The 25,545-nt window shown below is 43.5% G+C and overlaps 2 protein-coding genes across 10 annotated transcripts in view; one reads left to right on the forward strand and one right to left on the reverse strand.

Annotated features, from left to right (window-relative positions):
• Positions 1-283: 283 nt before the first annotated feature.
• LOC106583909 (E3 ubiquitin-protein ligase E3D) lies at positions 284-18,807 on the reverse strand. Of its 3 annotated transcripts, none has more exons than XM_014168574.2 (10): positions 18,520-18,807; positions 15,270-15,475; positions 14,486-14,576; positions 13,834-14,068; positions 13,002-13,074; positions 12,561-12,639; positions 12,208-12,316; positions 11,832-12,019; positions 9,779-9,917; positions 284-664 (listed from the first exon to the last, which is right to left on the reverse strand). In XM_014168574.2, the coding sequence occupies exons 1-10, from the start codon at positions 18,591-18,593 to the stop codon at positions 644-646; spliced, it is 1,215 nt and encodes a 404-aa protein (XP_014024049.1). In that variant the 5' UTR covers positions 18,594-18,807; the 3' UTR covers positions 284-643. The 3 variants fall into 3 exon arrangements, with proteins under 3 accessions (XP_014024049.1, XP_014024041.1, XP_014024055.1); XM_014168566.2 differs by having other exon boundaries at positions 15,264-15,475; XM_014168580.2 differs by lacking the exon at positions 18,520-18,807 and adding an exon at positions 17,961-18,020 and having other exon boundaries at positions 15,264-15,475.
• dop1a (DOP1 leucine zipper like protein A) overlaps positions 18,694-25,545 on the forward strand; it is a 38,846-nt gene continuing 31,994 nt past the window's right edge. For 6 of the 7 annotated variants that reach the window (XM_014168523.2, XM_014168530.2, XM_014168544.2 and 3 more), the window contains exons 1-7: positions 18,869-19,246; positions 22,148-22,343; positions 22,559-22,740; positions 23,150-23,320; positions 23,516-23,705; positions 24,115-24,213; positions 24,514-24,613. In XM_014168523.2, the coding sequence (XP_014023998.1) occupies positions 22,206-22,343; positions 22,559-22,740; positions 23,150-23,320; positions 23,516-23,705; positions 24,115-24,213; positions 24,514-24,613 (880 nt within the window). In that variant the 5' untranslated portion in view covers positions 18,869-19,246; positions 22,148-22,205. Of the gene's footprint in view, positions 19,247-22,147; positions 22,344-22,558; positions 22,741-23,149; positions 23,321-23,515; positions 23,706-24,114; positions 24,214-24,513; positions 24,614-25,545 lie in introns of all 7 variants that reach the window. The other variant, XM_014168516.2, reaches the window with a different exon arrangement.

The following is a 25,545-nucleotide window of genomic DNA, read 5'->3' on the forward strand; positions in this document are numbered from 1 at the left end:
TTATTAGAAGAAAAAAAAGAAGACGGATAATCCTGAAGGAATCGTGAACAATGATGAGTGAGAAAGTTAGACGCACACATATCATACCGACCCCCAAGCCATTTTTTTGGGGAGGGGGTATGACATTTGTGCGTCTGTAACTTTGTCACTCATCATTGTTCACGATTCATTCAGGATTAACCATAATCATGGTAGCATCCACGTTCATGCAGAAGTGTTTCGAAATATATTCTGTTCTTATTTACAATAAAAGTGACCCCCCCCTCTAAAAAACACAGGCATGTTAGTCAGATTCACCATTTAATCTGGGCAGGTCATCAATAACTCAGACATTCCATTGGAATGATTAGTTACAAGTCTTTTTACATGGTCTGCATTACAGCAGCTATCAGGGTCATGTTCAGTAGGACCAAATTGAAGAAGCCTTTTCAAAATGTATAACGGAATGATCGTTCTTTAAGGAGAATGCTCGACACAGAGGTACGCACCAGCTGAACTTTGGCAATGGAACTTGGTTTCCCATTACGTGCGTCTTGAACACAGCCTAAGACAGATAAGTAACTGTACTCTAGTGTTCCAGTGTTTCTTCTGCTGATCTCCCTCTAGGAAAGATGAGTGGATCCATGGCTCTTGACCTCTGACATTACAGTCTCATGTACGCCACCTGTAAAGAATTCAGACAGATAGGGTTAGATCTCTAAAGTGTAACAATAAGAGATACAGTTTTACTTCTCACCTGTATATGTAGATTCAGATATGCAGCCAGAAAAATGATCAGTTTCATTGTACGTAATGAAGATGACTTATGATGTGTATACTGTATGGATTGTGTTAAAACAAAGGAAAAACAGTGACATTTAGGTCAACAATGTGTTCAGATGAAATGTGGATATTTGTCGGCTCGTGGCACATCCTGTAACAGTGCAGGTCTTGCACATACACGCACACATAAAACTCAAAGCCATCTCCTAGTCCTGGTTGTTTGCCTGGAAGAGGGTCACAGCTCTGCCTGACTATCTCCTGTGAGACCGCTATATTGGGATGATGGATGAGGGCATTGGCTTCACTCAAGGCTCCCCCCGAAACTCATGACTCAGCCTGCACACCGCATCAACACTCATTAACACAAATGATAACAAATTAGTCTGTGACGGCAGATTAAGCTCAAAGGTGAATGTGCTACAAAATAGCTAAGCCCCCAAAGAAAAACACAAGACAAACTAAGCTACTATTTATTCTCTTTGACTGAAGAGAGTGAACCTCAACCTCTAACGTTAATGCTTTCAAGTATGTACCTTCGAACCAGCTGCTGTCATTGATAGATGGTTGCAATCAGGGATGCAAACTGGTGAGGACCCAAAAAAGGTGACCCTTTTTTTGTTGTTGCACTGAAACATGCAAAAAAAATCCCCGCTAGAGAGAAATGCAGGTTTTAACTAATTAAAACAAAGAATGCTATCCAATATTATTTGTTGCCTAAACTTTACTGCAAATGACACTCAAGTCTTGAGAAGAAAAAAAAAATCAATACACTAATATTGCAGTTAGCCTTTATAATAGAACGCTTGTGACCACACACAAATATTGCACTTGGGGGAAAACAAACAAACATCTTAAGTAGAAATAGAATGAAACAAACAGACATTCTATTATTGCTCTACTATATTGGCCACTATAGACATCGATCAAGTGCACAAGGCTACATGAATGCAAAAATAACGTTCACTGAGTAAAAACAATTATAATCCCCCCTCACTTACACGTGTTACTGTCAAATTCAACTCAACACACATATCTTTGGGCTACACTGCATATTATTACATTGTACACTTTCTGCCTGTGGACATCTGTTCTACAATGTGCTAGCAAAAGTGAGAAAGAGGGAAAGTGTGCGGTGTTCCTTTTCACCTCCTTTCACCAGCTTAAACCAGGCCCAGCTCCAGCTACACTTGATCCCTGAATCCACTTGTTTAACAAGCAACGGCTCATTTTTCACCAAATTCTCTCATTCCGAAAATTAACCACATACTGTAGAGGGAAAATATTAGTTAACAGATAGTAGTAAGCTAGTTAACATTTCACACAGATTGCCATGGTCCAGTAAGCAACTAATGCGTTACAACTTGAGGAACGGCAAGGACTCGTATACTAGTTAATACTATAGCGAATTGGTTACATGCTGACCACACCGCGTGCGTTGCAAAATAAATTTAAACATACACGTTATTCAATTATTGCACCCACACTGCCAACGAGCGTCTGCGTTGCCAAGGGCTAACACCGTACCCAAACCAGCCGCGCGCATGCGCCATCGTGTGCAAATTAATTTTGTCCCCCCCCACACCAAACGCAATCAAGACGCATGTTAAAATATCAAAACAAACTCTGTACCAATTATATTAATTTGGAGGCAAGTCAAAAAGCATTAAACATTTATGGCAATTTAGCTAGCTAGCTTGCAGTTGCTAGCTAATTTGTCCTGGGATATAAACACTGAGTTGTTCTTTTACTTGAAATGCACAAGGTCCTCTACTCTGACAATTAATCCACACAAAAACGGTCAACACGAATCGTTTCTAGTCATCTCTTCTCCTTCCAGGCCTTTTCTTCTTTGGACTTATATACTTAATGCTAATACTTGTTCCACCACACTTTCTCCCTCACCTCAAACTTTCCAAATGCCAGTTGTTTTTCGGTTACAGCTCATGAAGTACGCTTCATCACCTTCTCACCCCTGTCTCTGTGGTCAGGCTTCTCACCTAACATGCTGACTGCGTCGCGTGCGCGAGCGTTGCAAAATACATTTTAACATTCATGTTATTCAATTATTGCACTCACACTGCTCGCGTGCGCCAACGAGCGTCTGCGTTGACAAGCGCTAAAATAGAAGTCAGTTCTATTTGTGGCGCTGAACGCGGTGCAAGTCCTGCCTCTCCCATCTCATCATTGGTTTATAGAAGCAGATACCTACGTGCCATCTCCTCATTGGTTATACCCACGTGGGTGATTGAAAGATGAACTGAGTTCGGGAATCGACATGGTAACTATGAAAGTTAGATGCCAATCGCCATATAAAGTTCAAAGAAGGAAAAGGCCTGGAAGGAGGAGAGATGACTAGAAATTATTCGGGTGACCGTTTTATATGTGTGGATTAATTGTCGGAGTAGAGGACCTTGTGCATTTCAGGTAAAATAACAACTGAATGTTTATATCCCAGGACAAATTTGCTAGCAACAGCAAGCTAGCTAAATAGGACAAATTAGCTAGCAACTGCAAGCTAGCTAAATTGCCATAAATGTTTAATGCTTTTTGACCTCTCCCCAAATGAATATAATTGGTTCAGTTTGTTTTGATATTTCAACCTGTGTGTTGTGATCGCGTTTGGTGTGGGGGGACAAACTCAATTTGCAAGCTGCCAGTTTGGGTACGGTGTTATTCGTTATCGTTCAGGGGACGCGCTGCTGTAACTCACAAGCTGCCTTTCCAGAGCACGCACTGATGTTGTAACTAGTAAATTGGTTGTCTAATCTTCAGTCGCGTGCTGCGCTGCATTCTGCTGTTATGTAAACAATTGGCTGAGCCTTGGATACAGGCAGTATTGCTCCAAACGCGCATCACTCGATCGCTTACAGCCAGTAGTGAGCCACCCCCCCCCCCAAAAAAACCGTTTCTCATCGGATCTACACAAATCACGTAGGTCACCTATTTCGGATTCAAAACAGCGAATTCCACTGAAAGGTGACTAGTTTGCATCCCTGTGCAATAGCGTCTAGTGGCACACTTGGTAGTTTACTCCTGCAAACTTACACTTAATTATTGGTTTTAAGTGTTTATGTGCATTCTAAAATAAAACTTTGTTTTTTTGTATTGAACACGTCCAGTTTTTCTTTTTTTTGGATTCAAATACCAGCTCAGATCTATTCTTATCTCATATCTACTGCACCAAAGGCTGGACCAAAAGATACAGAAATGGCAGCAACTCTCACTCACTACACCCAAGGATTCCTCAGAAGTTTATGAACATATTAAAACAACCCTGTGCAGGGAGCTGAGAGAACAATCTTATGCAATACGGGATCCTCCGGAAAAACTGCAGACGGCGAGGACGACGGAGCGGTAGGAGACTAATGAACAAACTTAAATCTTTTGTGTGCACTCGCAATGCGAACAGTAGATCATGCACACCGGATGTGGATGATAAAGAACACTGGCCAGTTCTGCAGGTTTCCCCTCAGTCAACTTCCAAAGTAATTCAATTGATGCTTTTAAACGCATCCATAAACAACAAAGGCTTACTAATGAATGACATCACCGATAGAGGTCTAGACATTCACTGTGAAGTCTACTCCAGTACCAGCTGTCTCATCTTTTGAATGCATGGCTTTCAAAATCACTGGCTCTGTATCAGTACTTGCTGTGCTGATTTATCGGCCTCCTAAAATCAACTGACTTTCTTGTGGAACTATCTGTGGCTCAATACAACACTGCATGGCCTCCATACTGGATGAAGTTGCTCCTTTGAAAACCCACCTGGTGTCTTTCTCCAAATCTTCTCCCTGGTACACTGAGGAGCTACGCTCTCTCAAAGCAACGGACTATCGTCTAGAACGACAATACCAGAAAACTGGGCTAACAGTACATGCGCAGATGTTTGAGCAACATCAGCAAGAACACAAACAGACCATAAATGCAGCTTGGACAATCTACCTCTCCCAACTGTTCAGGACCGGCAGTGGTAACTCCCGGGTGCTGTTCTTCACTGTGAGCAAGCTCCTACAACCTGTCAACAATTCTGCTACCTCAGCCTCCCTAGAACAGTGCAACAAATACCTGTGCTTCTTCCAAAGCAAAATGTAAAACCTCAAAACACCATCCTGTCCTCTCCGGCCCCTGTAGTTGATCTTCCCAGTCCTACACTCCGAGTCAAGGTTCTCCACCTTCACCACAGTCACTGAGGCTGACGTAAGCTGGTTAGAACAATGAGGCCCACCACTTGCTCACTTGACCCTATCCCCACCTCCCTTGTAAACACCTGCTTACCTGCTCTGGAGCCTCTCTTCACAGAAATTATCAACAAGTCCCTCATCACTGGATGTGTCCCTCAGCTCAAAATTGTCCGCAGTCACACCAGTACTTGAAAGGCCTGAATATGACCCTAACAACCTCCAGAAATACAGGCCTATTTCCAACCTGCCCTTCCTGAGTAAGCTCCTTCCTCGAATGTGCCGTTTCTAACCAACTCCAAAACCACCTGGCCACTCACAAACTACTTGAGCCCTTCCAGTTGGGTTTCAGAGCTAGACACAGCACCAAGACTGCCCCGGTAAGGGCCACAATGACCTCCTCATGAATGCTAACTCTGAGGCTGCCATCATCCTCATTCTCGACACAGTCAGCCACACCATCCTGCTGGACTGCATGGAGAGGCACCTGGGCCTGTCAGGACCTGAACAGTGTCTCTCTCACTGCTCGCTACCAGTTTGTAGCCATCGGTCCTAGTAGGTGAGACTGTTGTGGTCCAACAAGGTGTACCCCTCAAGGCTTGGTTCTGGGGCCACTATTGTTTTGCTTCTACATGCTGCCACTGAGAAACATCTTGAAGAAACACAGACTGGGCTTTCACTTCTATACTGACAACCCTCAGCTCTGTCTCCACAAAACACTGACAATGCACTCCTGGTCAGCTGCCTGCAGGACATCAAAGCGTGGATGCAGTTTAGTTTCCTGCAGAACCTCTTAAGGATTATCCCCCCTTTTCAATTTTCACCAAAAATGACACACCCAAATCTAACTGCCTGTAGCTCAGGCCCTGAAGCAAGAATATGGATATTCTTGGTACCATTTCAAAGGAAACACTGACATTTATGGAAATGTGAAAGGAATGTAGTAGAATATAACACAATAGATCTGGTAAAAGATAATACAAAGAAAAAACAACAACCGTTCTTTAAAAAAAAAATGTGGTACAATCTTTCAAATGCAAGAGAAAGGCCATAATGTATTATTCCAGCCCAGGTGGAATATAGATATTGGCCACTAGATGGTATCAGTGTGTGTCTAAAGTTTTAGACTGATCCAATGAACCATTGCATTTCTGTTCAAAACTTTGTATCAAGACTGCCCAAATGTGCCTAATTTGTTCATTAATAACTTGTCATGTTCAACATTGTGTACTCTCCTCAAACAATAGCATGGTATTCTTTCACTGTAATAGCTACTGTAAACTGGACAGTGCAGTTAGATTAACAAGAATTTAAGCTTTTTGCCAATATCAGATATGTCTATGTCCTGGGAAGTTTTCTTGTCACTTACATCATGCTAATCGCATTAGCCTACGTTAGCTCAACCGTCCCGTGGAAGGGACACCGATCCTGAAGAAGTTTTTTTAGACAAGGTCGTCTTGATTGGCACTTGCATCATCATTGACTAAATCAGCAGCTACAGCCTTAATGTTGATGGTGTCAAGGTCCTCCCCTCCAGCGAGGTTCACAACCTGGGTGTGATATTTAAGTCAGCTCTATCTAGTGTGAAGCCCACATCAAGAGTGTAACCAAAGTCTCATTTTTCCATCTTTGGAACATTGCCAGGTTACGACCGATGCTATCAAAACCTGCAGCTGAGCGACTCATCCACGGTTTCATTTCATTTTAAAAACACCCCTTTTGTTGCCGTATCTGCCAAGTGCCTAAACACGCTACAATATGTCCAGAACTGTGCTGGACATGTCCTCGCCCACACCTCCCCCGTGAGCACATCCACCCAGCGCTATTCAACTTCCACTGGCTCCACACATGCTCTCACATCAACTACAAAATCCTGTTTCACACCTACCAACCTATCCTAAACTTTGGACACAAGTACCTGTCTGACCTTGTTCTATCATCCTGCCTCACACGCACCCTTCGCTCCTCCAGGTCCGTCGCCAATCAGCAGCCCCGCAGCAGACTAAAAACTATAGGTGACAGGGCTCCGCGGCTGTGGAAAACACTATTAGGGTAGTCTCTTCCAGACATTATTAGTGCAGTGTCTCTGTCCTCCTTTCAAAACACAGCCCAAGACCGTGCTGTTCACAAAAGCTTTCACAGACCTCTGCTAATTCTGTTCTCATGTCCTCCGGACTTGATGATACCTGTATATATGGTTTCTGTGTCTGTTGTCTGTGTTCCGTTTTTTTGGATTGTTTTTATTATTTAAAAGAAAATGCCACCTTGGGTGTGAGAAAAACACTTTCAATGAAATGAATTATTATTGACATAAGGTCCTGCCTCATTCCAAGAATAGTTGTGATATGCTGATGTACTACCCACGGGTGAAATAGTTTCTCATCACAGCTTCATCGTGCGCTCACAGCAGTTACAAATTCTAATATCGGAAATACAATTTCAGCCCGCCTCCTTTAAAAACGTCTACTCTCCTAGGGATATATATATATTTTTTTTTTTAGATATGAGAGAAACACTTCTTCCAGTACTGGGAGATTGCATTTGCCAGTACAGTTTATTTTCTTTCCATCACGGTACTATGGCTCTTTTGTCAGAGGTAGTAGTATTCACAGAGGGGTGTTTATCTGTCAGCATTAAAAGGGCTGATACGACTAGAGAAGAGAAGCATCAGAAGCTAAAGGCTCGGCTTTGATGCTCTCGTACAGGCGTTCTGTTATCACAACACTCAACATCTTGGCAAGGTGACAGATGGAATATTATTCACTCCACTTGACGAGAAAAATAACTGAGGGGGGAAAAAAAACACAAATGACGTGTGAATGGGAACGGGCTGCTGAAGTGAAAGCAGTTTGCCTACACTGAAACTGTTCTGTAGGGAATAAGGCATTTCTGAAAGTGTGATCTAAGCTACTGACTGAGGGAGGTTTCCGATTCTGACTGAGGAGTGCCACAGCAACAGACTGAGTAATCTAAATTATGGGGACCAGCCACACTGACTGAGTACCACAAGTCATTCAGTCTAATACAATACAGTGTGGGTTAGCAGAGAATTCGTCTTCCGACGAATCCCATTTTTCATGCATTCCCTTACCTCCCTAAGGCGCGTGTACCTGAGGTAAATAATTTCAACAATACGCCACAGGAGTATGCAAGACATCGTGAGGGTGAGACTTGGTATAGATCAAATTTTTCCAGCATGTTGCCCCTTACCTTTTTCTGTCCAGTTTTTATCTCCCAGTGTGCCTCTCTGTGTGGGAGATTAATGAGCTGGCGGGCAGGGGGGGGGTGTTCTGTGGCAGGGGAGGCACGCTGCAAGTACTTTACACCCCATTACACCGCAGCACAGCTCGGAGGTGGAACACAACATCCCAGACAACACACCATTCCTCCTCCAATAATGAGAGGCAAGATCTGGTTAGAAGGGCTAACACAATAGACTGGCACTGGAAGGCCTACTCACCATTTCACATGCCCACACACACACTATTAGGGCTACATTATCAATTTGGGAGTTTTCAGCCCTCATCTGCTGCAACTCTATCTGACTATGTGATCGCATTACTCTCTGGTACTACTAGGCCTACAGCAGAGCAGTGAATCCATCTCTCTAGTGGAGGTATTTAAGTGACTAAATCAGACACTCTTCATCACTCCCCTCAGCCCCTTCCCCATTTTAGTGACATGCAGTCTAAAGTACCCCGTCCTAAAACAAGTCCCTTTTCAGCAGTAGCATAATCACTCACGGTCAGGACAAGACATTGATAGCCTCGATTTCCAGACTTTCCAGCTGAGTGATGAACGGGACTTGGGAATATGGTAACGTGGGGGGAGTATGGCATCGCAACTGTAGACAATTGATGGTTTCTATGGAAAATATATATTTTTTTTACTAAAAAGACTTATTGCAACATCTGGAATGTACAGAATGACTAACTCTTAACACCCTACAAGCCTATCAGACTGAAATATGACAAACTGGAGATAACTTCTTTCCTTACTTTTCCCATTTATCTCTCCCCTTCCTCTAAGTGGAATTGATAGCTTCTGCCAGAGTCAAAATGAGTTCATCCTCCCCTGTACAGACCCAGAGGGCAAGTAACAGAGTTTTGTGAAAGAGGGAAGGAACACAAAATATGAGATTGCAGAGCGTGGGAGAGAAAGAGAGGGAGCGCTTAAATATAATAAGCAGTCTCGTAGAGGTTTGGTATTGTAGTCGTGGTGGGAAGTGAAAACAGTAAGTAGAAAGCATTTTAATCAAAGGACCCAGAGTCATGATAACTATATAATGAGACAGGAGCCAGTGGCCTTATTTTCAGCCACGATGAATATGCAGGAGCTCAAATGTTTGTTTACATTATTTTTCAAAATGTTAGGCTACTTCAACTTCTCAAACGACACATCATGCTCTCAGGTGAGTGCTGCTGTGACAGGTAAAGAGGCAGGGATGAGACAATGGTGGTAATTACTGTGCATCTGTCTGGAAAGTCTCTGGAGAGTCCCTGGTGAAGTCAGCCAAGTTTACAACTCCTAGTCTTGCCTTGGTGCAAGAAAACTCTCCTCTTTTGTACTGTAGAGGAGGCTGTGTTATGGGCACTAATAAGTTAGACTGCCCAGCAGTATTGGTGGTGCTCCAGCATCTTCTAAAAATAGTTGGTCACAAAATCCCTCAACCTCTTTTCGAAAATGTGCTTTAAAAAAAAAAAAAAAATGGTCACAACGATAGCTACTAGGTAGAGGCTGTAAATAATGGATATCAGTAATATGGAATCAAACAGTGTCATGTTCATCCTGCCAAGGGGAGAAGCTCTACCTACATTACCTAGAGGCCCTCTTACCTGGTAGGAGTTCATGGAATGCAGTGACGGAGGGAGACAGGAAGTACTGGCTGTCAGTACCAACAACAGCTCCTGGCACGTGGTCAGGGGCAGGTCTAGGGGGTGGACACCGATGTCCTTCTCCCAGGTGTCTACAACACTGGACACACAGAGATAAGGGATAGCGAGAGAAAAACAAATAATGAGACCGAGAGAAAGACAAAGAAAGAGAGAAAAATGTACAACACTGCATCAGTCAGAGTAATACATAAAAAGTAGAATTTCTCTCCGAGGTTCACATCTTCTAGGCAAGGGGACATAAATCCCAGTTTGAAGCATTACGATGTTAATCAAATAATTATAATCTATCACTGGGTAATGTTGAACAGTGAGAGTTTGAAAGGGATGGAGGAATGAGAAAGTGAGGGAGAGTGATTGATTCCCTGTCACAGGTCGTGGAAGCGATCCAGGTTTTTTTCATTACATTTGCCATCTGTGCAGTGGCTCTGTGACGGACACTCAGAGTTAAAATGCTGATAAGTCCTTAGTATAGAAAGTAACACTCACTTAGTATACAGTGAATGCAACTGCTTTTACAGTAACGAAAATCCTAACACATGCAGCGCTGGTCATAAACCTTCAACCCAAGGGTGTTGTGTTTAGGAACCATTGTCCAAACAGAAGCAAATTAGCCGAAACAGGGAGGGACTAACCTGAACTTGTCTAATAAGAAACCCTCGTATTCGTTGCAAAATATTTTGCTACGGTTTGTACTAATGAAAACACCGCTGGTAGTAAATTTGATTAGTTCTGCAGCCATCAACTCCACACTAATCAAGTCATCGCCCTCAGTGACAGTCACAATACAATTAAGCAGAGGCTCACTGATTCTCCCACCAATTAGAGACACGTTACTGGCGTGCGTCTCCAACAAACACGTCACCTCCAGTGCGTTCAACCAAGACAGACGGTGCTCCGTGACTTACACGACTGACTGAATTAAAACATGGTATGGGATGAATGTAACAGTATGTAGGCCTAGAGGAAACAGATGTTTCTCTAACACTTCCCCACCTTCATATAAGCTGTGTCAGCCAACAGCCACGTTGTTTTCTTCCAAAATGTTGGAGGAGTGATCCGGTTTAAGCTAGCGTAGGTCAGGGCTCTCAAACCCTGTTCCTTGAGAGCTCACCTCTAGGTTTTCGCTCCAACCCCAGTTGTAACTAACCCGATTTAGCTTATCAACCAGCTAATTATCAACCTGTGCGCTAGATTAGGGTTAGACCGAAAACCGACAGGAAGATAGCTCTCAAGGAAGAGGGTTGGAGCGAAAACCTACAGGACGGTAGCTCTCCAGGAAGAGGGTTGGAGCGAAAACCTACAGGACGGTAGCTCTCCAGGAAGAAGGTTGGAGAGCCTTGGCGTAGGGTAATTGTGTATTCAAATCCCAGCCTGGAGTTCCAGAGTACTGCAGGCTCTCGGTTCTTACCTGATATTTAATTCCACCCACCTGGTGTCCCAGGTCTAAATCAGTCCTTGATTAGATGGGAAGAATGAAAAACAGCAGTGGAACTGGCTTCGAGGTCCAGATTTGAATACCCGAGCTAGTGTCATACTTAAAACAGCAGGCAATTTCCCATCCTACACGCAGTGAACAGCAGTGATGTGCAGAGCTACGCTGTACTGTAGTGCCGTGCGGAGAGGAGTGGAGTCCTCTCCTTTCATCTACAGTTTGTTAATTACAGCTCTGCTGCCAGTCTGCTGGAGGGACTGTCACATTATACAAAGCAAAACAAGACTAAGGTGAAGCGGGAGAGGAAGAAGGAAATCATAACAGAAGTGAAGAATCCTCCTGCGGGGAACTCAGCATGGAGGAACATGGAGCACCCACCACATCTATCCGTGACTCATTTCTGTTCTCAGTTGCAAAACACAATTGTATCATAAAAAATAATACAAATACCCGTTATAATCAAATATCCTGAACAAACTGCACTGAAAGACCCCCCCCCACTCAAAAAAAATTATACTCTATCAGAAATGCAGCAGGAGATGGGTATGTAGGCTGTCTTACTCCTGGTGTGTGCTGGCAGAGGGAGAACAGGGGAGATAGAGGACTTTGACGGCGCTGCCAGCCTTAGTGGGTGATTGATGCTCAGAACACTGGCGGCGGCCGGGAGAGGTGACAGCATCACCTCTGACAGTCGATAACGGAGTGGCAGAGAACGAGGCAATGAGGGAGTCGCTGTTCAGGAGCCAGAGCTGAGGATCAGAAGAAGTCATTTAACACTTCACACCCTCTCTGTTAAAGCCACGCACATTTCACCAATCCACACACCGTTTCGGGCTCACATATTTCAAGCTCACACACACACACACACACACACACACACACACACACACACACACACACACACACACACACACACACACACACACACACCTCTTACCAATATGAAGGCTTTTCCATCTGAGGCCTGGACAGAGAAACGAAACATGCTCTGGGAGGAGGACAGCTCCACCAGTCTGGCAGCTATGGTCTGTTCCAGGAACAGTGACCTGTGGAAGAGAAGGGCATGGTTAACCCTCAATAAGAATTCTACCTAGCTAGGTCTAAAATAATATTCTACGGCGCTCACTGGCATTGTAGTAACAAAGGGTAATATATTGCATCTGCATAATGAAAAACTATAGATTTACATTGATTTTGCACTTTGAGAAGCTGAGTATCCGAATGATGGGGATGAGTATCCAAAGATGTTACAGCAATATGCACCAGTCAGAGAAGCAGCAGCATAGTTACCTGTCTAGAGAGGTATCAAACTGGCTGTCTCCCACACTGGGTCTCACTGTCACCTCTGTGATGTAGAGTTTCAGGGTCCCTGCGACATTTACAGAACCTGTTACTATTGAGCAAACCCTCACGCAGACAGAACCTGACCTGGGCATCTTTTCTAACGCAATGCAACTCTATTATGGTTCAAGTCCCAGGGTAGATGATACAAGTGGCAATTGAACTGGCAAACGAAGGGCTGCTGGTCTCATACCATTCACTAACTTTGTGCCCTTGAGCAAGGAAGTTAAGCCCTAAAATTGCTCTGGTAGTGCCGCTCTGAGGCAGACGCTGTGCTGCTACCAACCAGTGTGTGTATATGACGTTGGCTATTATGACAGCAAATCAATAAATTCCTGTTGAAAAAAAATGACAATATACAGCATCTATTCTATAAAGAGTGTTGTGTACCTGGTGCCACAGCCTCTCCCAGGCCGGCTGTACAGCTCTTACAGGAGACAAGTGTACGCCTGCGGTTGGGTTTCTACAAAAAGAACAGAAAAATACTAAATAAAGCTAAAAGACAAGAACACACAGTTCTAATTTAACTTCCCCCAAAACGGAAATCGATAACCACAATCAAACAGCCTAAAAAGAGGAGAGAGAAACAGGCAGGCAGAATTATTCTCCTCATCCCACTTCCCATCCACAGCCACACTAAAAGGCCCAGGCCGAGCCACAGATAGTGACTAATAGATGGAGAGTGAAATCAATCCCACTCCAGATAGTGATGGAGCGAGAGGCAGAGAGACCGCTAGAGAGAGAAGGGAAAAAAAGAAAAGCATGGCTTAAAACACCAGGCCTGGCTGTAGGCTCGGGTTAAAGTGGCTCACGATGTGTGTTGATGTGCTGCCTGTCTGCTCGCCTCCTCAAGTTTCCTCTCTAAAAAGGGAGTGCTGCTGCTGCTAGTGAAGTAGAGTGTGTCCATCTCATCCTGTCAGTCTCAGGCCCAGTGGGATGGGGGTATACAGATAGTCTCACACTAACAAGGAGCCTGAAGCACATACACTGCTGATGTAACTACAGGACACTTCCCTACAAACATGAGGGAAACTTTTGAAAATGACCAATGTTTTAGCTTTACTTTTCAGTAAGTATACAGCAAATTGGGGAGGGAGTGAGAGCGAGGTGAAAAAACAAAATCCTAAATTATGTATCTAACAAACATCAAAGTGATGATCAAGGCTAAAAATGGCATTGATCTTCTGCCACAGAGGTTCCTTCCTCCCTTGCCTCCTCTCACCGGTGTGTCCTGATTTTGACCATCAGCCATTTTGTTGGTGATGGGGCTGAGCTCCTGGGTGAGAGTCTCCTCACAGCCTCTATCCCGGGGCACAAGGAGGTGAGTGTCGCCCAGTAAACAGTCCTCCGCTCGGGGCAGCAGCTTCAGGTTGGCAAAGGGGTCAGGATGGCAGCACCAGTCATCCACCAGGGAGCTCCAGTTTCCGTTGGGGAGAGGGAGCACTCGCTTGAACACCCTGAGAAAAATCAATGACATTACATTGCTATACAATGGAGACTATTTGTACTGTGATGAAATTAATCGATAACCTCTATCAAAAACCTATTTGCATGAATCAATCAAAAAGATATTTGCATTAACAGGGAAAGCTGGGCAATATTCCAGTTCTACGCATTTTCCATGACAATGTCACAAACATATGTCTTCACAAAGTTTTGGCAGGTGTGTGTGGGTGTGCACGTATCTACCAATCCAATGTCAACATGACATTGGGAGATGAGATAGAGCACCGCATTGTCCTCTAGCTCAAACAGCCATCCATCTCCCTCACTGAACCCATCTTCTCCACTACTATGAGCGGCACCACTGCCTGTGTCTGAACGGAGGACGTAAATGAACCAACATACCAACTTCCTCCCTGTGGTCATCTCACCTCTCCTCCAGCACCCTGGTCCCACAGGACTGGCAGTGGAAGCAATAACTCTCTTGGACCTGCAGCCTCTCCATCACACTCCCCAGGGCCCCTGTTAGGAGAGAGTAGCCACAGAGCACATAAACAACTCTATCGGCGGGAAAAGAGCTTCACCTAGAGACGGAGCAAAAGTCGATAAACACCGGGGTGGTGGCGGACTGGCGGTGGTGAAAGAAGCTTGGGAGAAAGCTGCCAATCAATCTGTTTTTGATCGGATTTGTCAATGAACCCGACTGTTTTCCATTCCCTGAACAGTAGCTCCAAAACATGCACTCAGTTCTTTCTCAGGGAAGATGGTCGAGTATTACTCCACCAAAATCAGGTTATAGCTGATTCAGGTCAACGATTCACATTGTCTGTATATCTATCAGTGGGTGTAGTTTTAGGCACCAGACATGACGGGCCAATTACTGAGCTCATGACTCAGTCCTTTATAGATCAGGCTAAAGAGAGCACACAGGAGGACTCCTCCACTGTCTCAGTTTGAGGGAAGGCTTCACAGCCACGGAGTAACTGACTCAAGCCAGATGAGAATATATTATATAATCAGCCATGAATAAGAAATGATCTGCTGATACGGTTCTGTCTTACCTGAAATGGAGATGGTAATTAGGCTATGATATGTGAGAAACAAACATTTACATGGGAGTAATTCTGTCTCTGTTTGTTGTGTGTGTGTGTGTGTGTGTGTGTACGTGCACACATTTCTTTTTGAGTGTGTCCATACAGCTTGCCTCACCATTACCCGTGTCATCTGTGTGCTGGTCCACATTGAGGCGCATTCTGAAGTGTATCTCATCTCCTCTTTCAGGTGCCTCCCTGCAGGAGCCCTCCACAAGGCTGACCCCTGCTGGCAGCTCCACGATTAGCAGGCCCCGAGGAGTCCGAATGTGGAGGGACGAATCTCCCCCTGTAACCCTCACCTCTGCATAGCTCTTCGCCACATCTCTCCTGAGGGAGGGACAGACAGACAGGCAGACATGGTGTTAAGCAACATGTCCCATTTTGATATGGACATGTAAACCTGGTAACAAAACATATACAATTGGATTAATGATTCAGCATAATGGCAGGCCTCTGCGAAATGGCTGAGACACAAATGAGACTGCGTTCCTTGACAAGTGGATGATAAACAAGTGAATGGTAGACCAGTGTGTGAGACAGTACTAAAGTAATTTATCATAACCTTCCAACTTGTCCTTATCCCCCTCTACCTCCTGCCTGTTGCTGTCACAGCTCAATGTAGAAGTCTAATGAGTTAGAGGAACATTTCCAGAGAGAGAGGATGCACTTACTGCTCTGATGGAAGAAGGGCAAAGGAAAACAGCTGTAGGCCAACTGAAGAGATAGAGAGAAATAAATAGATATAGTGTGTGTGTGTGTGTGTGTGTGTGTGTGTGTGTGAGAGAGAGAGAAAGAGAAAGGAAGAAAAAAAGAGTGGTGTGTAGGGGAAAGTGCATGTACAATGTTTGGCTAATACAGAATTTTCTTTCTCTTGCAGTGACAGCCCTGATGCACTCATGCACGGAAGATATGTTGCCCTCTGCTCAATCTCTGGGTTCGATGCAATTATTTTCACTAGCCATGCAATGCATCTCTGTCCATGCTTGACACAAGTGCTGTCCCCCAGGAAGAAAAACATTACCCAGCGAAGACCGCTTTAAAATCACAACTTGGTTGGCTGCATTGAATTTTCTCACTTCCAACCGAGTGGAGGAAGCAACAACAAACAACTGGAAAGAACTATTGCCAGGAACCATAGGCTACTATTGCCACACCAGACAATACACAAGCGACTGGTAAAACAAGAGTCTCTAAACAGTAAACCTGCTCTTTTTAACAAGATATTATCCAACTATAGAACAATTGGGCAATGCAGCAAAGCACAGACTAGGCTATAGGCCTAACCTACAGAATCCCACACCAATGTTTACAAGTAACAAATGTAGAGGCTCCCAAAGGAACCAACACCTGGACACGATTCTATTTATGGTGCATTTTCATTCAGGATTTACCCAAGTGTTTTACCCAAAAGGCTTAGACTTTTCTATTTCCTTCTACACGGGACAGCACCAGGGTGTCTGTAGTGACGCCTCAAGCACTGAGATGCAGTGCCTTAGACCACTGTTCCACTTAAGTGAGAAGAGTATACACTTATTTTCAGAGATGGAAAGATTCATTGGGGCAGTTTCAGATAAGTAGACTTAACATGGACTTAGGGCCATAAAACATGGATGTAAGTAAAAAAAAAAAAGAAAATCTCCACTTTATGTCAACTTATCTCAAGTCTGAATAGGGCCCTAAGGCTGCTTTTGTTATAGTCGAAAAGCAGCAGAGCCCTATTAAAACAAAACATTATGACTTACGTCAATGTTTTATGGACTCAAGTCCATGTTAAGTCTGACTCATTGCCACAGCTGGAATGGCCCATTTATTTTGATTAAAACATTTAAAAAAGCCCTATGTGAAAACGTTAATATTTCCTACTCCACAACCCCACCTGGTGTCAAAATATAGCATTACATAAAAATCATTTTAGAATACACATACAATGCATCATCCAAATTACACGATTATACTGCGTAGGCAATCAGAGTATGTAAGTGGCTCAAGGAAAATGCTCAATTTTTTTCATCCTAAAACACCAATTACTATAAATTAGGCCATCATCGCTGTTCGTTCGTGAATTTTAATCCTTCACGTTGTACATGTTAAACGTCCATGCTGTATGCATGCCAACCATTTAATACTAATCCGTTTCATGGGAATATGCATTTCGAGTTAAACACAGCCACAACATTAGAACAAAAATGCAACAACTTCAGCACAATCATCTTAAACTGACATGGTATAACAGTAGCCGGACATTATCTATGCTATTATATTCGGTTTGTCATGTAAAATACTAATTAAATCAAGTGATCTCGCGAGACATATCACCATCACGAGAAGAAGCGGAGCGGAACCAGCAGCACCTGTGATGCCAATTTAGCAATTTTGTTGCTAGATTTAGCAACTTTTCAGACTACCCTGGCAACTTTCTTTTCACAAAACACCTAGCAACAAATTTAGCTACTTTTAAACATTTATTTGGAACTTTTAGCAACTTTTGAAAAGTGACTCAAACGCTAAAATACACGCATTTTCCCTCTAAATGACACAAAAACGATTTTCTCTGTCACACACTCAAGTCACAACACACGTGCCTGGCTGCAAAAGTGCATTGTGAGTGACGTCAGCAGCAGGCCAGCAGCAATTTCAGCAAATTGCAAATCATTGTTGGCTGACTGCAGCAGCAGTACGGCTTCGACGAGCCAAAACCAATGAATATAGTTGGTCACGAATGTTTGATCTTGAACAGGACTTACAACATCAATCAACATGCCTCAATCAAAAATGTACAGCCAGAAGTACAGAAAAGAGTGGGAGTCTGTACCTGAACAAATGTCAAATCATATTTTTTGCCGAGATGGCCAGTCAATTTGAGTAACATTATTGTGTATTCTACGTAATGACGCAAATACGTTTTCACGCAATGACGTCATTTAGCAACAAATCAACCTGCCTCTAGCAACTAACCCTGAAAATTAGTTGGCAACACTGAGCAGCACTACACCCCTGACTATAAGGGTTGGATGACTTCGGGAGTTATACGTAACCACGGCTCTATGAACTAAGCGGTGCATTCAGTTGACTAACAGTAGTACAATTGTTTTACACCATTGCAGCAGCGCAAAAGATTCGTGGTTGACCCAAAATCATCCAGGTCATGGTGAAGTCCCTGATGTAGGGCTCGGAGTTAATGTTATAAATGTAGGCTAAGTGTCACAAGTGTGTGGTCCTTAAGATGTTAAATACCTTTCTATCAGTCTGTTCTGCGCAGTTTGTTAACGGCAGGAACGCACCCTCTATCCTGTTATGCTAGCACAACTAGCTGACATTAGCTAAGACTAGATACCTAGCTAGTGGTAGCTAACTATTTCGCAAATAATTACCAGAGAACAAGAAGACCACTTTGCAACCGTTTTCTTAGTTCGAGAAACACTCCAGCTCCTGCATTTTCGCCCATGGTGTGTGTCTTTTTCTTCTATTGCTCGCAATGGCTAGCTGGCTAACCTTATTTAACAACGAAGACACGTGCAGTTTACTTTTTGCTCTAACAGAGATAACGGAGTCCAAAGCGAAATGGCTTCGTACATCTGATTGTCAGTATGGTGAATTAAAGTAAATGTAGCAGTAAAAAATCATCCGCGTATCAACGTAAAACAGTGAAGACTATGGCATATATTTCACTACCTAGCAACACGAGCCGGAACTTTTCTACCGCCAGGAGGGATTGCAGTCGGACAAATGAAGTAGACGTGCCGCAATCTGCAATGCAGTCTGGGACAACTGTAAACGGGATTGTTTGGCTTTGTGAACCTGGACGTAGGTTTTGATGTTGGTTTGTTTTTCAATCAAAGGCAAAGACATCTCCATCTTAAAATATGTAGGATACACTTATTATTTAACCCGTGAGCGTTGAATGCTTACTTGACAAGTGACACGGTTTAACCGAGTCGACACCGGGGGACCGGCAGCAGCAACATCATCAATAATACGTACATGACTATCAAGGATACATTTCCCACTGAACCAATTAGCGCTGGCTGAATTGTTTTTTTAATTCGTCAAGCGGGATACATAATTTAGTGACAGTGGTTTACAAATATCCTTCTAACGGTAAGCATTTATCGTCGACTGTCGCGGCCGATAAATAACAGACAGTCGTTGCTATGCTAGTTTTGGGACACAACATCGGGAGTTAGTCAGGGTGTAACGTTACATCTAAGTAAGTTACTTGGTACTATTGTAGCCATCTAGGTGTTGTAGCCCTGCCTTGACTGAGTTAGCAAGCTAGCACATTTCCACGGAGGGCAGGTTTCGGTATTGTTGACCACGCATGACTTATTACGATAGGTGATGTCATTCATGTTTGGTTGCGAGTTATGTCAGATGCCTTGATAAGTGTTTAACGTTGTTAGCTTTAGAAACGAATCATTTTTTTGTATCCATCTTTTTAAATAGGTGACTTGCTAGCTAGTTTGATCTTACGTTTTATAATTTGCATGTCATATTGTTCTTGTCAGTATATCTAGTTGGTGTGTCATTATACAATTAGGCTGTCTCTTGCCAAATATTTCAACTCTTGACAACTAGATACAGATCCATATAGCTGCAACTTCAAAGACCAGGGCTGTCATTTAGTTTCCTGTGTCGCCCACCGCACCAAGAACACATTTCATTGTGAGGCACTGGGCAGGACTGTCATGTGATGCATGTACTGTACCACGCAGGTCTGCCCCTTCCTTGATTACCAGGTGGGAGGAATTTAGGTTTGTGCCTTGGACAGGGGCGAAAATCTGATATCAACTTTGGAGGGGACAATTACATGAAATTTTCTCAAGAGCAATTCCTGAGGGGGACACCAAAAGTAGTGCTGTAACACATAGCCTACATTGTAATATGGTAAATGTATATTGAGGAACCAAAGAAATAAGGTGTTTGCCGTACTCCTAACTACCGGTACCCAAAACTACACAACTAATCACAACAGCAATACCATTGCCTTAAACTGGTGACTGAACTAAGATTTGTTAAAGTTGAGAGTGGGGGTATCCATGGCATTTTCCAATTATGTTCCTATTTTACAAGTCCAAAAAATGGAGAACCTTTCATAATGTTGCCAAACAAAGACTCAACAAACTTACCTGAGACTCCGTCTCTGCCAGTCTGTCCCTGCATATCTGTCCCCAACTCTGCTGTCTGTGTGCCATCTGTTGCCTGCTCTGCCTAATGACATCATTGTGAAACATTTCCATTAGAATTTAATTTCTTTCTTATGAACATTTTATCAACTAGTCTGAGATATTAGGCTACTAGGGTTCTTACTTTGCGTTTTGGTGTACTGAAAAATACTCTGATGTCCGTCTTATTTTTCTGCCATTTTTCTACCTGGCTGGCTGGCTGGCTACACACACACACACACAGTGTGTAGGTTATTTACAGTAGGATATGGGCTTCTATCATATCTTTTATCATTCTATTTGGGCTTCGATCTAAAAGGTAGCTAGCAAATGTGAAACGGATTAAAATGACGAGTTGACAGCTGTATGAGTTCACCATTTACACAACATATGCTGCAACCTTTTGTAATTTTAATAGTTTGTTTCATATTGGCTGGCTTCCAACAATAGCTGAATTTGCAAAGCTAGCGAGCACCAATTCAGTTTCAGTGGTGTTTGCTATAATCTTTGCTACCCGGGTTAAATAAAGGTGAAATTAAATAAATAAATAAAAGTACACTTGCGACAATTTAGCTTTTGCAACGAGACCATTAAATATATTTAAGACAATGGTAGAAGAGAGTGTAGTTCTGTTCAGTTTGGATGTCAGTTTATCGCTAACCTTACCACAGGGACTTTGAAGCACTAACTTACATCATCTGCATGCTGATTCCATCTTTGACGACGCCACATAAATGGAATAGGTACTAGCTAGCTTAATAGTTAATATTTGCGCGCTAGCTCTGCGTATTCAGCTAGTGTGTGTGCGCGATTGACTGGATTAACCTTACGTCAGTTACGTGCATTGACTGCCTTTCAGACAGTAGATACGACCTCTTTGTTACCTAGCAAGCTAAGGAACTGGCAGTGGATCAAACCATTGTGAGGCAAAGGGTGGGGGAGTTGCAATCTTTTGAAACTTAAAAACGCGCTATTAAGTGTCTATAATCAGCACAATTGCTTTCATTGCGTATTATTAATATTATTTAAATTACATAGTTATGTTTCAGTGATATATTGGGGGGGACAAATCATATTTTTCCCAGGATGGGGGGATCGTGTCCCCCCCGGGATTTCCGCCCCTTGCCTTGGATAAAAATGTCATGAAAAATCAGTTTTTGGTGAAAGGATGACATTGTACTGGTACTCCCAATATATAGGCATGTTATTTTTACTCATTATTTTTATTTGCTGTTCACTGTGCCACTATTTCTTTACTATTATTATTAGTTTTATCTTTAACTCTGCTTTGTTGGAAGTTAATCCATAAGTAAGCATTTCACTGTTGGTCTACACCTGTTGTCTATGAAGTGTGTGACAAATAAAATGTGATTTGATTTTAGTTGGAACCCAACCCTCTCATGTACATCTCTCTCTCTCTCTCTGTTCAGCTCTTTCTTCACTTGACTTCTATATTGTCTGTTGAAGCACATCTATCTACCTCTCCCATCCCTAAGGCATCTGTTTCACTAAGACATGTCTGGAAGAAGACACTAATGATTTAGCACTATCTTCACATACCAACATTAACCTTATCAAATTCTTGTAATCTGTCAGACTTTGCTCCTAATAAACATTTGTCATTTGTACATGACTGGTCAATAAACAGCTCCATCTGTGCACCATCATCAACCCATGTGCTTCTCCTCTGTAACTCTCATTCTGACAGATTGACTGGCACTGGCCTGCACATTAAGGACACGTAGTTTGCGACTAATGCTTCCATACGTAACGTGCTGATTAATCACTCACTATGACTCAGTGACGACCCCCCCCCCCCCTTACTCATTCACTCCAGGTGTGATGTGTGTATGTGAGCCTGGTGTTGGCAAGTAGCAGAATAACCACCCAGGAGGATGAATGCAGAGGAAGTGGAGCTGCTCAGTGACTCCAAGTACAGGAATTATGTGGCGGCGGTGGACAAAGCCCTCAAGAACTTTGAGTACTCCAGTGAATGGGCAGATCTCATCTCTGCACTGGGGAAACTCAACAAGGTAACGACCACAAACATTTACCTGTTTGGATATTTCACATATGTACATTTTGGTTTGGAATGGATACACAATGACCACATCAGCAATTCAAACTGGATCTGCATATTCTCTAATGCACTAAATGCATTTTCTTTATTTTTTTACTGCCAGCTATTGTGGAAAGATCTCGATTGGCCTCTGATACCCCACGTCTGATGTTTGAATCTGTTTCTCAGGTATTGCAAAGCAATGCCAAGTACCAGGTGGTGCCCAAGAAGCTGACCATAGGCAAGCGTCTGGCTCAATGCCTCCACCCAGCTCTGCCCAGCGGGGTGCACCGCAAGGCCCTGGAGACCTACGAGATCATCTTCAAGATCATAGGGCCCAAGAGGCTGGCCAAAGACCTCTTCCTCTACAGGTACCGACTAGGCTACAGGATGTCAACACTTGTTTAGGACAGTAGTAGTAGTAGAGAAGTACAGTAGCTTTATTGTAACTGGCAAACATGTCATAAACTGAGTTTGAACTAGCAAAGTAAGTAAATAAGCCTTGTCCAAGCCAGAATGGTCCATAGGGCAGGAGCCTGTTTGTCCTGTTTCTATAGCGTGAGGCAGCTTGATGTACAAGTACACCCCCTGAACAGAACGCTAGTCTATCGCAGGGCCTTACCCTCAATCCATCTCCTTTGAACTAGTTAGAGAATAAAAATAATGCATGTGGATTTTGTTCAATAGTTACTTTTCTTCAGTTGACCTATCAACCCTATAATTTCCCCTTTACTCTATTACCCCACCGCCTAAAACCTGTCCGCCTGCTTTCTGTTTCAGCTCTGGGCTGTTCCCTCTACTCTCCAATGCTGCTATGTCTGTGAAGCCGGTGCTGCTGGGCCTGTATGAGACCTACTACCTGCCCCTGGGAAAGACCCTCAAACCTGGCCTGCAGGGGCTGCTGACTGGGGTACTACCGGGCCTGGAGGAGGGCTCTGAATACCATGATAGGTAAGAGATGGAGGGCTGGAGAAAGAAATGGATGTCATTGAATGAAGTGAATTGCTAATTACTAGAACAAAAATAATAATATATATATTCAGTCAGAATCAACCTTAGTAACAATTCAATCATCTGGGATTCAATTGTCTTGTCAATGTATGCATCCCAAATGTATTTATTTCAATTCAATGCAATCCTCTCCAGGACCAACACGTTGCTGGAGAAGGTGGCTGCGGCGGTGGAGCAGTCGGCCTTCTACAGCGCCCTCTGGGGCAGCATCCTGACCAGCCCCGCCGTGCGTCTGCCTGGGGTCACCTTTGTTCTGCTGCACCTCAACCGCAAACTCTCCATGGAGGACCAGCTCTACGTCATGGGCAGCGACATCGAGCTCATGGTACACGAAAAGAAGAATCGTTTTCAGAGACCCTTATCTTTTTCCTTTATCCCAACCCCCAAGTTACACACACACACACACACACACACACACACACACACACACACCAAGTAGAGCTTGAAGTGCCTGAGTTTAGGGAATATTTAGAAATCATTGGTAGTGTATTCATGATGCAGACTGAGAAATTAAGTCATGTGAACTTGTATTGAGTAGGGCCAGGAGTTTTTCCTAATAAAAAAAACAGAAAAAACCTTTTTTTCTGAGGAACAAGAACAAGCAGAAAATGCAATAGCAGTCAACCTAGTCTGGTTGTTCAGAAATTCTACATATTCACAAATTTATTTGCAGTACATTAGATAGATGTAAATGGGGCTTGATTTAACCCTGTGTGTTGTGTCGCACCCTGCAGGTGGAGGCAGTCAGCACATCGGTGCAGGACTCCAGTGTTCTGGTCCAGAGGAGCACCCTGGACCTGATCCTCTTCTGCTTCCCATTTCACATGAGTCAGGTAAGGACAGATCTACGCAACTCTGTCAGCACTGCTCAGCACACAAGACAGCAGTCACAGCACTTTTGGGAACTGGCCATTCTTGATGATGAGGCTATTCGACATCCAGTTAGAGGGAGAGAGAGCATGCAGTGACTCAGTGGATGCTTGTTTGGGCTTTCACCTCTCCATTCAATCATCGAAGCACAATGTGCCTCAGAGCCCAAACATCCCAAATTATGGCATCCTTTCTTCTAAGTCAGAACTCATCTGACCTCTGCTATTATTTCCTTATTTTTGTTGTGTGTGTTGCTGTTCCAGGCCACCCGTCCAGATATGATTCGGATTCTCTCTGCAGCGCTGCACGTGGTTCTGAGGAGGGACATGTCACTCAACCGCAGACTATACGCCTGGCTGCTGGGTAAACGACACACTCACGCACACGCAATGGTTTCCGTTAGCCGGTAATAGCTGGCTTTTGGCAGACACATTTTTTTGAAAATCCGATGAATAAAATTGACGCCGGCCAATTGTCCAGGAGAAGAAGAAAAAAATCCCATTGTGAAATAATGCTTTTTGGCCTATTCAGTGATGGAAATACCAGTCTATGTAAATACATTTCACTGGTCAGGCTTATTGGTCTATAAGTTAATTTGCATAATTTAGTGGAATTAAATTGGTATGTGTACAAATATATTTGTTATGTATCCTATTTATCACATGCGTACAGCATACAGAGCCTTTTAGTGGAGAATCTGTCAGACAGTGCGATAGCTGCTGCTACAGCATCTCAAACAGCAAAGGCATAGGCAATGGAAGGCAGGCTTCATCAGTGTGTCACACCAATTTGCAATGAGTTGTGTCAAGTTGGCTGGATGTCGTTTGGCTGGTGGACCATTCTTGATACACACAGGAAACTGTTGAGTGTGAAAAACCCAGCATTGTTTCAGTTCTTGACACAAACCGGTGCGCCTGGCACCTACCACCATACCCTGTTCAAAGGCACGTCAATCTTTTGTCTTGCCCATTCACCCTCTGAATGGCACACACACAATCTGTGTCTCAAGGCTTAAAAATCCTTCTTTAACCTGTCTCCTCCCCTTCATCTACACTGATTGAAGTGGATTTAACAAGCGACATCAATAAGGAATCATAGCCTTCACCTGGTTAGTCTGTCATGGAAAGAGCAGGTATTTTCAACTTTCTTTTGTTGTCCAGTAGCCAAAGGCGCAATTCTAGTCATATCAGCAACCCATGCTAGTGGCTGCATATTAGATCTCCCCTGTCACATGAAACCACTAGAATGTGCGTTGAGATTTCGACGATTGTGTTTTCCCACTAATTGCATTATGG

This window comes from Salmo salar, chromosome ssa02, assembly GCF_905237065.1.
Source record: "Salmo salar chromosome ssa02, Ssal_v3.1, whole genome shotgun sequence".
NCBI classification, from domain to species: domain Eukaryota; kingdom Metazoa; phylum Chordata; class Actinopteri; order Salmoniformes; family Salmonidae; genus Salmo; species Salmo salar.